This window comes from Penicillium nucicola (genome assembly GCF_028828085.1).
Source record: "Penicillium nucicola strain IBT 29836 chromosome Unknown utg000010l, whole genome shotgun sequence".
Taxonomy (NCBI): domain Eukaryota; kingdom Fungi; phylum Ascomycota; class Eurotiomycetes; order Eurotiales; family Aspergillaceae; genus Penicillium; species Penicillium nucicola.
In genome coordinates, this window is record NW_026643134.1 from 2,508,759 (window position 1) to 2,521,898 (window position 13,140).

At 48.7% G+C, this 13,140-nt stretch overlaps 5 protein-coding genes across 5 annotated transcripts; 1 reads left to right on the top strand and 4 right to left on the bottom strand.

The window, feature by feature from the left end:
• Positions 1–1,971: 1,971 nt before the first annotated feature.
• On the bottom strand, positions 1,972–4,002 carry N7511_009496 (RAD52 DNA repair protein RADC; the record flags this gene model as incomplete). The annotated part of the gene is made up of 6 exons (XM_057131873.1): positions 1,972–2,942; positions 2,990–3,179; positions 3,232–3,411; positions 3,478–3,564; positions 3,620–3,932; positions 3,995–4,002. 6 exons carry the CDS (start codon positions 4,000–4,002, stop codon positions 1,972–1,974), a joined length of 1,749 nt encoding a protein of 582 aa, XP_056979861.1.
• Positions 4,003–4,283: 281 nt separating this feature from the next.
• Positions 4,284–5,324, bottom strand: N7511_009497 (UBA and UBX domain-containing protein; the record flags this gene model as incomplete). Its single annotated transcript, XM_057131874.1, has 3 exons — positions 4,284–4,790; positions 4,849–5,189; positions 5,243–5,324. The coding sequence occupies 3 exons, from the start codon at positions 5,322–5,324 to the stop codon at positions 4,284–4,286; spliced, it is 930 nt and encodes a 309-aa protein (XP_056979862.1).
• Positions 5,325–6,854: 1,530 nt separating this feature from the next.
• N7511_009498 (uncharacterized protein) lies at positions 6,855–8,055 on the top strand (the record flags this gene model as incomplete). Its single annotated transcript, XM_057131875.1, has 7 exons — positions 6,855–6,894; positions 6,960–7,030; positions 7,100–7,122; positions 7,186–7,244; positions 7,298–7,413; positions 7,470–7,559; positions 7,609–8,055. The coding sequence occupies 7 exons, from the start codon at positions 6,855–6,857 to the stop codon at positions 8,053–8,055; spliced, it is 846 nt and encodes a 281-aa protein (XP_056979863.1).
• A 658-nt stretch (positions 8,056–8,713) lies between these two features.
• N7511_009499 (sphingolipid delta(4)-desaturase family protein) lies at positions 8,714–10,228 on the bottom strand (the record flags this gene model as incomplete). The annotated part of the gene is made up of 4 exons (XM_057131876.1): positions 8,714–9,141; positions 9,168–9,522; positions 9,611–9,889; positions 10,049–10,228. The coding sequence occupies 4 exons, from the start codon at positions 10,226–10,228 to the stop codon at positions 8,714–8,716; spliced, it is 1,242 nt and encodes a 413-aa protein (XP_056979864.1).
• A 231-nt stretch (positions 10,229–10,459) lies between these two features.
• On the bottom strand, positions 10,460–12,088 carry N7511_009500 (methionine aminopeptidase 2; the record flags this gene model as incomplete). Its single annotated transcript, XM_057131877.1, has 7 exons — positions 10,460–10,516; positions 10,567–10,653; positions 10,706–10,867; positions 10,917–11,183; positions 11,234–11,829; positions 11,890–11,994; positions 12,049–12,088. The coding sequence occupies 7 exons, from the start codon at positions 12,086–12,088 to the stop codon at positions 10,460–10,462; spliced, it is 1,314 nt and encodes a 437-aa protein (XP_056979865.1).
• Between the last annotated feature and the right edge of the window lie 1,052 nt (positions 12,089–13,140).

Consider the following 13,140-nt stretch of genomic DNA (forward strand, 5'->3'; position numbering starts at 1 on the left):
GTCAAGGGGTGTTAATTACCATCAAAAGCATGGGGCCTACGCCTAGTCGGATATTGAACATTCAGATCGAATGTCCTTTGCCATGTTGGAATCGAAGCCAGATTCTCCTAGAGATGTTAGTTCGATTTTGGGATTCTGATTGTGGGAGTCGAACCGAATTATTCCTAACATCAGGCCTCGGAGGATGTCGCCAGTATAGAAAAGCCAAGAGCAAAGCAACAGCAACAGCACCAACGATGATGACGCCCGCTGTCTTGGGGTGCTCGGAAATTAAGTCCAAAGGCGCAGCCATTTTGTAAGCAATAGCTATGGAGAATGATTTCTGAAATATTGGAAGACTGTAAGAATAGATATCAAAAGAAAAAGAGAGCAGAGTGGTCGAACAGGCACCGTCTTAAATATAATCACTATCGTCTCTGGCTCGCGCCTCGACCGCCATGTCACCGCAGCTTGTCAGTACAGAGAGTCAGTTTGCAGTATGAGAGCGACAACCGCCAAATATTCATAAGCGCAGTACCCGGGACGCCGGTATGTCGGCTGCATCAGATCAAGTGAAACAATTGGGTGTAGCAGGGGTAAGTTATATTGTGTTCGACACCATAGCCCTGTCTGGACAACACAGTCGCCAAATCTTTAATATTTCCTTGTTCCTGCATCGGAGGTGAAGGGATTGGACTTTTGTCTGCATGGCGGAAGCCATTCCGGTGGGGAGGGCTTCTTTTCGCCTTCTTTGTGGCGGACTTGGCATCCTAAAGGATAAGTAAATAAATGAAGGGGCTTTTTTTCTATTTTATTTTTTATTTTTTTGATGCTGCTTAAATTTAGAATCGTATTATATGTTTGTAAACCACTGCCGTAACTGGTTCTCTTCACATAGTATCTAGAAATACACATATGACTGCCACGTTCCAGCATCTTCACTGAAGTAGTCCAAAGTTACAATCTTGGCTAGACCCTGGCTCTAATCGTTTGCAAATAGTAATGCTTAAATGTTGTGTCTAGGCAGCCATGTTCCTAGGCGGTTTGATACATCACTGCTACCATGTAAATAGGCTGAATCTATTCTACGATCATTGGTCGATCTTCTTGACTCTTACTGTTGCTGTGCTAGCATCAACCAATACACTTAAACACGGATTCTAGCTGCTTTTCTCGTGGCTGTTTACTCGTCATATACATAGGGCTATATAGTGTATAATAAATAGTGAACGACACTTGAGAAATAATTTACCCTTACGATGGGTGATATAAAGAAACATAAGTTCATTCACACTCTTACATGATCTGGTTGGTTCAACCGAATCATTCGATAATGAGCCGAAAATGCTTTTGTCAAGCGGTTGAATGTGCTCTTATCGACAACACTGATGCGAGCAACAGCTTACATTAGCTTAGTCGGTTTTTCTTCAAGTAGTATCTGCCGGCCTGAATGAGCAGTATCTTCTTCTTCCCTTGAGGTCCAGTGTAGAGTGTAGTTTGGATTAGATCAGTGAACATGTTACATGCAAAATGATACATAACGCCCTTTTCGAGGATTCTGTATGAGAAGATTATTATCACGTAGTACTGTGAATACCTAGGTAGATATACGGGGTTTATAGTAATCATGCTATCAACCGGGTGAATTCAACGTCTAGATTGATGAAAAGGTTTAAAGAGGCAATGCTGCACTTCAGGAGGCTTCAAATTTTTTAAAAAAGAAAAGAGGAGTGTTCGGAAATAAAATGTACCAAGGTGCACATATGTAGCTCATGTAGCTTATTCCATCTTGGAGTCTTGAAGATTCATCAACTAAGAACACCGAAAGTAAATGTAAACGCCATCATCCTTGCCGGCCATGCTAAACATACAATGACACCGCGGGACCGAATCACTAAAAATAAAATCAAATGAGAAACGCTTGTGCTTGTGTTGCTTGTTTGTGGGAGTTGCGCAGTAATTCACCCCATTCAGGCGCAGACATCATATTCATTACTGGGATGGCGGACGAGGGCCCGAGGAATCAGCATCCGAGACGCGAGGTCGTTTGGGTTCATTGAGACCCGGGACAGGAGGCCCAGGATGTGTGCCTGGCGAGGCATTTGCATTTGTGACATCATTCAGGGGAGGCCGTTTTCCATTGAGGTTTTGTGGGGGTACGCTGCCTCGATTCAGGGCTGCTGGATTGGCACCGGGGTTGGGTCGGGTTAAAGGACGATAGGATGAGACGGACGGGCCTCTGCTGACTGGACTGCCGAATCCTGGACCGGGAGCACCGACTTTGCGTTGCAGATCGGCGGCCGGATTGGCATAGTCGCGTGCGTTGGTGGTCGGTGCGGGAGAGGCATTGGAAAGCATGGGCCTGGAGATGGGGACGCTCTTGGTATGGTCGACGCCGGCTGTCTTGCGGATTGATGGACTCTCTGCGCGTGGATCAAATTGGGGTGCATCTAACGCGCCGTTAGGGTTATCGCGGAGGAGGTCAACTGCTCTAGCTGAGTAAAACCCCCCTGATGGGGTTCCTTGTGGCGGGTTCATTTCTTGATTTGGCCCAGGAAAAGACTCTCTCTTGATTGGCGGCTGGGCGATGTTGTTTGCTGGTCCACTTTGACTAGTTTGCTGTTGTGGTGGAACTATAGGTCTAGAATTTTGAATTATTTGAGCAGGGTTTTGTCCGGACACTGGGCGACCACTAGCTGCTGCAGGTGGTGGATTGACGCCTGGATTCTGTCGTGCAATTGGTGGAATTGGTCGTCCTGCTGGGCCTGAACCGTTCCATCGTTCTGGCTTTGAGGGTGTTACGACAGCTGGGTTGAATCCTGCGCGCAAAGGAGGTCCTCGTTGTGGGACTGAACCAGTTGCAGGAGCAGGCAGTTGCGGTCGTGTATGTTCTGTGTCTATCACTATCTCATCGGGATTACCTGAATCAGGCACTCCAAAATCGGCTTCATCAAACAGGTCACCTAGATTTGTTAGCCAAAACCTGGTCTCGAGATTGGATTGAACGTACTTCCAAACTCGCCATCACCATCGCCAGGGATATGATTCCCGATGTTATGGTTTCTAGCTTGGTTTTCAGGACGGGGAAGTGGTAACTCGTCGTCGTCGGATACGCGTTTGGTTGGAGGTGGAGGTTGTTCTTTCTTAGCAGGCGGAGCGAAGTCAGGGTGACGGTGGAGATCTTCAATATCCCATTTCGCCTGAAGAAAGGATCAGCAAGAGATAAATGGCAGAAGACATCATAGATCTTACAGGAGCTGCCTTCACCCTGGTCACCTTGGAAACGTAGTCCTTGTCATAGACACAATTACCCAACACATTGCCGAAGGTCCTTAGGGTACGTTTTAGAGAATCTGTTGTGCCTTCTTTCTTGGCTTTCTCAAAGGCCGCAGCCTTGCCTTTGCAGTTCTCGATATGCCCATACCCGATATCCTAGCAGAAGACGAAGGTCAGAGCTGGTTCCAATTCGATTGACTTTTTTGACACGCGGTATCATACCTCGTGGAACGTTCCGTCTCTCAAAGTAACTCTCATGATCACCGAGAGCCCTAGGCTGATTTTGCCAGTGTTTGGATTCTCCTCGACCTGTTTGAAAGACGTTAGCCAATCTCTTCGTCCCCGCAATGTGAGGAGAACTCACGAAGTCGATCTGAATAGTTTGAATGGAGCTTGACCAGCCATTGAATCCAAAAACCTCATTTGCGAGGTTGATACATTTGTCCGCGGCAAGGTAGTGCACCTTTTGCCCCGCAGCACCAGGTCGTGCCGAGATATACTCAGGTCCTAGTTTCTTGTCGAGGCGTGATTGTAACGTTGCAATCTCTTGTGCAGTGTATTCGTTGATACGGCGTTGGGGTTCTTCGAAGGGGTTCGCTGTTGTGGCGCCTGTTGTATTTGGCATTATGATGTTCGCCGGACCACCACGATGCTGGTCGCCGACACTGGGGATATTGCTATTAGTTCCTGAGTCCAAGAGTGGAATTTCGAAGTGCAAAATCTAGGGGCTTGATCTTACGCTGGCATGTTTTGCAAATTATGTCGAGTTTGATGTATGAGATGAGTTGATCGCGTCCTTCCAGGCACCGAGACGCGGCTCAATCGCGAGATCACGTGTAGATAAGATAAGATAACAAAGCTTGAAGTAAACACAAGGCAGAGATCAGGAACCCAGACAGAAAACAGGAAAAAGGTGGATCGACCATCGATTTTCATTGTTACTATGTAGTCTTTTAATCATCCAGATATGATTCAAATGAATTCTCGTAGTGTTGGGGGTATTTTATCCCGAAGCTGAGGCTATGACATTATTGGACGACTAAAGATGCACTGGGAACAAGTCCCAACTCCTTCAAAGTCTCCCCAAAGAACTCTGCATCAAATACCTTCTTGGGGAAGGTCTGCACGAAGCTTTGGACCTCAATTCCATCTTGCTCCTTCAGTACTGCGGCAACTTCGAACAGCGTGGTGTCAACGGGGAGGGTCTTCATGATGTTCCCATTGGGTGACTGGAATCGCAAGCGGGTTTCTGTGTATGCAGAAGCTGGCTTAGAGGTAGTTGGACCCGAAGCAGTGGGCGCTGGTGCAGCAGCTGGCATAGGAGGAGGGGCGACGCCGGCACGCTCAGCTCGTTCACGCTCAGCCTTCAGGCGTCTTTCCTCCTTGTCCGCCTCGATCTTTGCCTTGATACGCTTCTTTGCATCGATTTCATCTTGCTTCTCCTTTTTCTTGGCTGCCGCTTCCTTCAACATTTGTTTCCGCTGGAGCTCCTCCTTGGCGTCTTGGCTCTCTTTCGTGCTCTTCTGTCGAATTTTCTGGTGACAAAGTCAGCATCTAGACCCCGTCATGAGCTGACAAGTCTGATAGAAATACCTCGTTGTTCTTCTTGTCAATTTTGTCCTGCTCAGATTGTCCTGCCCGCTTCGCTGCAAGCTTCTCCCGGAGCTCTGCCAATCGATCCTTCTTCTGCTCCTCAGTCAAGGGGGCAATCTCTTCCGTGGACTCTGAGAAATCGACATGTTGCGACTTGGAAGCGTGGAATTCAGCCTGTGCGGTGCTTCGGAACTTCTTGCCACAATCATTGCAAACCAAGCTGCGCGGTGCTTCACCAGGTTGGAGTGCGGGGCCCTCCTCCTCCTGTGCCGCAGACTGAGCTTGGATTTCCTCCAACGATTTGTCCTGATTATCTTCGAGCCACTGCAAAGCACCCTGTACTGTTGAATTTGTCAGTCATCTGTTCGCCGGTACTCCGAAGGTGGGCACTTACAACCACCTGTTGTCGTGACCGCGATCTGGGCGCGTTCTTTGTCGAAGCCCATTTCAATGAGCTGATCCAAGTCTGACGCCATAGTTAAGAGTTAAGTGATCAATGAGTTCTGTGAAAAAGGAAGAGCGATGAAGGTAATGGAAGAGGTAAAGGCTTGAGAACACGAGTGACGTATCAGAAAGGCGGCGAGCGATAAGACCCTTCCCCTCCACACTTCACCAGTTGGCTTCGCAGACCACAATCGTTGTTTGATCGATCGCTGCCTGATTGCGTTGAATGGAACAAGATATATTTCTCTTCAATAGAGTATGTCCTATGGTCGGACAATGACAATTGTGATCTTTTAGAGGTCAGGCCTCCTGCCACAACATGACTACAAAGACAACAACGTGTCGACTCAGCCCCAGTTAGATGATTGCTTCTAGGTGATTAAATTACTTCCGGTAATATACTATGTCCAAAGCTGCATCACAATTTTGACATCAATTTATACGCACAATACCATAACTACCATGCTCGCTGGGTTTCAAGGCTGATATCAGAGGAGTGATCCACTCTGTGACCATTCTGCAGACGAATACTCAAGTATAAGATGCAATAAAATGGGTTTTTCTACATCAAAGCTATGGCAACTCTACGAGGCATGTTCAAGAGTGATTGTATTAGGGGCAGTATATTTATCAATCGTTGAATATTGTCTAACTAAAACCTGTAAGTGTAGCGCCACTTTTTGCAAGATACATGGATTTTCTACCTCAATTTGGTACCTTTTCTCTCATCTTCCAGCGCAATTTTTCGTTCTTTATTCCAAGATAGCTTAGGAGTTGGAAGGATGCATAGGTCCCTGCTATAGGATCAAGTGAGTAGACCGTAAAGAGATGGCCTTGGTAGTCTCCAGTTCACCTCCGGTATTTTCATCAGAAGCTTTCCAAGTCTCTAAAGACCGAGTATTATCTTGTCCGAAAATTAGATTGGGTGGGAGGCCACAGCTGTCGATATTGCTCCGGACAATTTTGCCCTTTGCCTTCATCAGGTACTCGATTCGCACGTCATACCTAGCCACATGTGTTGTGACCCTCTCCTTGTGAAATTTATAATATGAGCCCGAGGCGCCCAAAAACAGATTGAAATGCATGAGATTAGATCATAATTTGAAGATAGCATCTTATATATTGACCAAATGTTAGGGCATTGTGTTCACGCTCAGGATTGTAACATCAAAAGATTTATTGAATGGAACCGGCATGGGATGACCCACTGCATCGAATGTGGGGGGACCCATTCTAGATTGATGCAACAGATGCCAACAATACTAAAGTAAGCAGTCTAGAAAGTCTTAAGCTATGGCAACTCATGGATCGAGATGTTTTCCAGAATCAACAAAACGGCCAAGCCTGGGATGAAACGGCCAATAGTGACATCACCTGACTGCTGAGTCAGCATTTCCCCAAAGTGGACAGTAATCAAACTCCTGAGGCGTTGCGGCCTACGTGCACTTGATATCCTTCCTAGTGCCTTTTTCTCTGAATCGCAACCTTCTCCACGTGCAGTGCCTGTACTTCCTTTTTCTTTGTCTTCTTCTGTCGCCTATCCCACCCTGATCACAACCACCATGTCTATCCAGATCGAGCCCTCCGAGTTGGGCTTCCACCGTGCGTCCCCTCGGTCCCGCCTCTGGGTTACCTCCTGGTCAAACAACTGACCTCGCGATGTCTAGGCCCCTTCAACCATGAGAAATGCCAGGTTCTGCGTCTGACCAACACAAACCAGGAATCTGTTGTATTCAAGGTATGCCCACTCCTTTATCCATGCGCTTGTCGCGAAATCCGGCCGATACTAACGTCATTGGTGCGCCAGGTCAAAACCACCGCTCCCAAGCAGTATGTCCCAGCGATCTCTCGTGCGATCCTTATGTCTTTGATTTCGTCTCCTGACTATTCTAGTTACTGTGTGCGCCCTAACTCCGGTCACATTGAGCCCGGCAAGGCTGTGGAGGTCCAAGGTTGGTCGTTGACCGATTTCGCACAAACAAGCTCGGACTAATGCTTTCGATAGTCCTCTTGCAGGTTTTGAAGGATGCGCCCGCCCCTGGCGCCAAGTGCAAGGACAAGTTCTTGGTCCAGGCCGTCCCCGTCGCTCCTGGCCAGGAGCAGGCCAGTGTTACCCAGGTCGTACGTTCAGCGTCCGAAGCGCAAATGATAGGCCGATAACTAATGAGTGTGTCTAGTTCGATCAAACCCCCAAGGCCGATGTTGTCGAGCGCAAGATCCGAGTGGCTTGGTTGGAAGAAAACTCCGGCGATAAGGTTAATGACTCCGTATGCTCCCCGGAAAACATTGGATGCGCACGATCTAACAACCCGCCAGGCTCTTGATGAAGAACCCCCCGCCTACACCTCCCCCGGAGGAAACTTCGAGACCCCAGCCCCTAAGAAGAGCACCGTCGACGAAGCCTCCCCCATCCCTCAGCCCGACTTCTCTGAAAAGATCAAGACCGAGATCAAGTCTGAGCCCTCGCCCCAGCGCGAGACTGCCCCCTCTGCCTTGTCAAGTGCCAAGTCTGCCGTCGCCAATGTCCTCCCCTCCAGCGACGAACTCAAGGCCCAGCTCGCCGAAGCCAATGCACAGATCCAACGTCTCAAGGACCGGCTCGCAGACCAAGGCCTCCGCCAGCGGAAGACCGGTGCCGAGGCTGGCAAGGCAGCACCTGCCACCATGCAGCAGTCACATGCGCCAACACAGGCCGGGGTCTCTATCCAGGCTGTCGCAGGTCTATGCTTGCTCAGCTTCCTGATCGCCTACTTCTTCTTCTAAGCTGGTCTCCTTGCCCTTTCACGGTCTCCTTGGGGTCATTGCGCTTTTCGCCCCGCGTGCTCCTGCCTCCGGTCTAATGTCGCTGACGCCTCTCTCAAATTCCCATCTACTCTTTGCCCCTTAAAGAGCATTCCCTTTCTGTTCTAGCATCAGCCCTTTGCCTGCGTCTCTTTTGATCTTTTTTCCTCGGTATCGATATCTTGTTTTCTTTTTTGTTATCTCTGGGCTTCCGGATCTCCTCGAGTTAGATACTCGTGTGTCTTTCTCTACCTCTGTCGTCAATTTCTTTCTCCTTTGTCCCTTTACCCATCCTGTCTTGGTTAATTTCATTTTATCATGATGAACGGACTCCGTCTTTGATGCGGTTGTTATTGTTCCATAAACGATACTGGAGCCCACGCAGATTAATTCATGTACTTGCTTTAAACTCAGAGGCTAACGTCCAAGCCGATGTAGCCGCAGGTTTTCAGACTAATCCTTGCAATTAGTTGACTCCAAAGAGAATCTATCAACATACATATGCCTAATCCACTTTCCATCTACACTAAGTGTGTACACAATAAAAAAAACCTAAAAGGCAAAACATAAACAGTAACCAGTCTAACGTTACTCCCAAACTCCAGTAATATACAACACCAAATCCCAGAAACCGAAAGATCTAGCACTGAATCTCACTTTCCTTCCACCCATCGCCCTCCTCACCAGCCGGGCCCGCCGACGCGGCAGAGATCCCTTCACCACCACGACCAGTAACCTTGGAAGTAGCAGAATCATCATCGTTCTTCTTGCCACCACCAACAATACGACCACCCTGCGCACGCTTCACCCGGCACCAAGGACCAACATTCTTATCCAAGATAAAGGTCCAAATAACCCAAACCCAGCTTCGATGGCAAGGGAGGGGCTCATAGAAATCACTCGCAATCTCATGCAACTTATGCAACTTCGTCCAAGGAATAGCCGGGAAATCATGATGCTCATTATGCAAACCGACATTGTAAGTCAGAATATTGAGCGGGCCATAGTAAGAGTAAGTCTCGGGGGAGGAAGCGAATCCAGCGGGTGGGGAGCGGCCTTCTCCTTCGTCTTGAGCTCGGTCAGAGACTCCGTGCCGCCGTTCTTGACGTTCGAGAAGAAGTAGTGCTCAGCGATGAAGTGGCCGGCACAGGGGTGCAGGGAACCAGCGAGGAACGAGCTCATGATCAAGTACAACACTGGCTGGATGGAGCCGCAGAGCTTTGATAGGGCATAGTCGAAGCTCAGTTGCACGACTAGGTTCAGCAGGTGGATGTAGGTGAATGGGGGGCTGTAGATGAACATGGGGCGGACGGCGTAGAAGAGGATCTGGAAGGTGCAGAAGAAGGTCTTTCCTAGGAGGGAGTTTAGGAAGAATGCTTCGACTGCTGTTGGGAGATCTGTGTCTAGGCCTGTTACGCCGAGGGATTTGTGGTGGGTCAGGTGGTAAGGCTTTATGGCATTTTTGTTAGCTTTTTGTTGTTTTCACTCTCTTATGGGGGGTATTCTGCTAGTCGATGAGTTTGAGATGTGCACGTACTCTGAAGGCAGCACTGTATGGTACTCCGATGGGGAAGTTTGCGAAGATGGCTAGCAGGCGGTTGGCCATGGGCGAACGGAAAGCCAGATTGTGGGAGATCTCATGGATGGCGAGGAACAGGTTCTGGTTGCAAGTTGCCCCGATCACGTAGGCCGTGGCCAGGAAGCGCCAGTCGAGCATGGAGGTGTTGCGGAGAAGGATGGCGCAGATCACTTGCAGGGAGACAACGCCGAAGACGACCCATTTGGTGAGAGGCTCGGGGCCACATAGCTTGGTGACCTGAATTGTGATTGGAATTAGCACTGTGATTGCATTGTTGGGGGGGTGTTCGTCGTCCGAGAGTGGCCAGGTGTATGCAGGGACTCTCCGCTACCTCCGCACGGAGTTGTCCCTGAGTCCCCAGACCACGTTGGATGCTCATGAAACTGTATCACATACCTCCGGATGGGCCTTGATAATTGCCTGCCGTCTTGAGCGATGCGGCTCTTCGGTGTATGTCCAGAAGAAGTGGTCGTCGACCAGGGCCTCGGGTGCCTGGATTCGTGCGGAGGCGGGCTCTGTTTTGGACGTCTTTGCCGAGACCCGGAGGTGCGGCGTTGCTGTTTCAACCGCAGACATGCTGTAAGTTGAATTGACCGAGAAGTGCGAGAACAGGAGAAGGGCAAATTAAAAAGGTCGGGATCGAATGTTCCACGTGGGGCGACACACGGCATACTGGGGCTTGGCAGGATCGACTTGCTAACCTGTTTTACACTACGGAGTTCTGCTGTTCCTTCTATTACTAATGGGCTGCTTAAGGGATGTTGTTCAAGGTTGCTTTTGATATTTGGAGTCTATGGGAATTCCAAATCAGTAGTCATCGCCGCGACTAATAACCTCCTTCACATTCGGGCGGAGCACAATGGTCTGGAGAACAAGTCAGTGAAAGCTCGACTACAACAAAATTAGAGACATACATGTTCATATTGGGCGGTGTATGAGCCCTTGATATCGCACAGAGGGGGGTAGTCCTGGACGATGCCCGAAGAGACCAAGTTGTTCAACTAAATATGGATCAGTTTGAAGGAAGCGAAATAGACTCAATCATAGACTTACACCCAGCAGGTACTTATCTTGGCCCAGTCGATCAAGGTAACGACGGCAGAACGGAAGGGTGCCAAAGTTCTTGTTGATGACATTCAACAGGTTCTTGGCAGATGAAAGACGCAAGGGGACATTGGGAGCATCAGATGCGAGAGCATAGTGCGAGGTTTCCATCTATATGATGTGAGCATCTGATCCCAGTATTTTTCTGTAAAAAACTTACTTCCTCGCGCACGTAGCCCTTTCCAGTACTACCGAAAGTCTCGATAGCAAAGACCTCGCCTTCTTCCATCTTGGTCTGGTCGGTGCTGCTCTTGACAATAGGCACACTCTTGCCGCCGTGAATAACGTGCTGGTCAATGTTGTGGCCGTTCAGGTTGCGAATACACTTGACCGGGTGCATAGTGCCGTTAATCTCGACTTCGTAGCTCTCCATGGCTTCTTGGATGGCGGCACCGATGTCACACATGCGGACATCAATTCCAGCTTCCTATTCACATGTCAGCTCTGCCAAATACGTCAATGTACAAATAAACTAACCCGAATACCGGTGTTAGTGGCATCCTTGACGGCTGCCAGAAGAGGATCGTAGACAGGATCGAAGGACATGGTAAAGGCGCTGTCAACAATGCGGCCGTTGAGCTGTGCACCGAAGTCGACCTTCATGACATCTCCTTGGTTGAGGACCATCTTGTTTCCAGCGTTCGGGGTATAATGAGCGGCACAGTGATTGATGCTCAGACCGCAAGGGAAACCCATACCACCCTTCAGGTTGTCGCCCTCCTCCAAGCCTGAGTGGCCGGTCAGCGCACGCACTGAATCTTCAATACCCTCCGCGATCTCGGTCAAAGTCTGCCCGGGCTTAATGTTTTTCTGCGCATACTGGCGGACTTGACGGTGGACCTCCGCACCCTGGCGGTACTCTTGCAGGAAGTCATTGTTCATGCGATCCAGGTATCGCTTTTCTTCGTTTGTTGTGCGGTAGGCATTGTCATTCAGGTACTCAACGATCTCGCCCTCGGGGTATTGACCATTGGGGAAGAGGTTAGACACAGGGACGCGCGGGGGCTCGCTCTGAACCTTCGCACCACCCTTCTTCTTCTTCTTGGACTTGCGCTTCTTCTTCTTTTTGGCGGCTGCGGGGATCCTGTTGTTAACTTTTGAACAAGTCAAATGCACATTTTAAATTTTCCTACCTCCAGCAGCTCCAGCTTCTGGGGCACCGTCGCCCTCCACCTCATCGTCAGAGTCGTCCTCCGCGTCGAGGGCGGGGGCGGCCTCGGCGGGGTTCTGGCCGTTCACTAGCATTCCGTCAGTTATGCAGCATATTAAAAACCAAACTCCGATTGACTTACGCTCCAGCTGGTCTAGTTTCTCTGTAGCCTGAGCTGCCATGTTGGTGAGTGAAGAGGCAAAAGACACAGCGGAGGGGAATCCCTCGGATGTCGGGGAAGACTTTTGCTGATAAGATAAGAACCTTTATGCTTCAAGTTCCAATGTTCACCTCATACTTCGCATTCTTCTTCTTTTCTTCTCTATTTTAGTGCCGCATTTTACTTTCTTTTGGCTATTATAGATCTTGCTTTATGGTGCTACCCCTTCTAATCACAATACAATCATAGATGGATTCACCTCACCCATTTCCTTTCACTTATTATCTTCAAAGACTGCTGCAAAAGTCTTTGTTGATGCTTCATCGACGCTCACAATTTCAGAACCTTCGAAGGAAACTCCCATGACAGCTAGCAATTGCAACAGTCTTTGGTTCGAATTGCATTTCACGGCTATGATTCGTTAGTATACCAGCTCCTCCAAGTCAGGCGTCTATAGTCTTGATACATTCTTTTTTCTTTCTTTTTGTTTGTAGAAAGAAAATAAGACATGGAGAGAAGACACCCAAGGATCAAAAAGAGGATTGGCTATCAGGATAGTATACATGTGTCGCGGTTTCAGGAAATTTCTGTGATGGTCAATTTTTAATAGACCTTCACAGATTTTGTTAGGATGGGGAAATAAAGATATAAGAGGGAGGGAAGAGAGAAATATAGAACACAACAAAAAGAAAGAAAAGAAATGGAACGTAATGAATGCATTGCAAAGTTTCAATGCGTATCTGTACCGTAGTTACTAGTGATAGTAGTATGCATGGAACCCCAGGGTCTCGGTGCAAGTGCCTCAGTGAAGCAGCAGGACAGATACACACGCAGCTAAATTACCTAGGTAGCTTGATGGACTAGAGGCGAACTCCGTACGTACATCGAATTTCGTGTCCCTTGCAAAATCCACTATTTCAAATTGCTTACTGAGACATTGCTCGTCTTCCACCGTATATAGGATCTGATATATGACCCATTCGGCTAAGCGATAAAAGGGGAAGATGTAGCCAAGTAGGGGTTCCATCGCAAGCTCTTCTAGAGATTCATCATGGTTAGATCCGCTTTTGACTA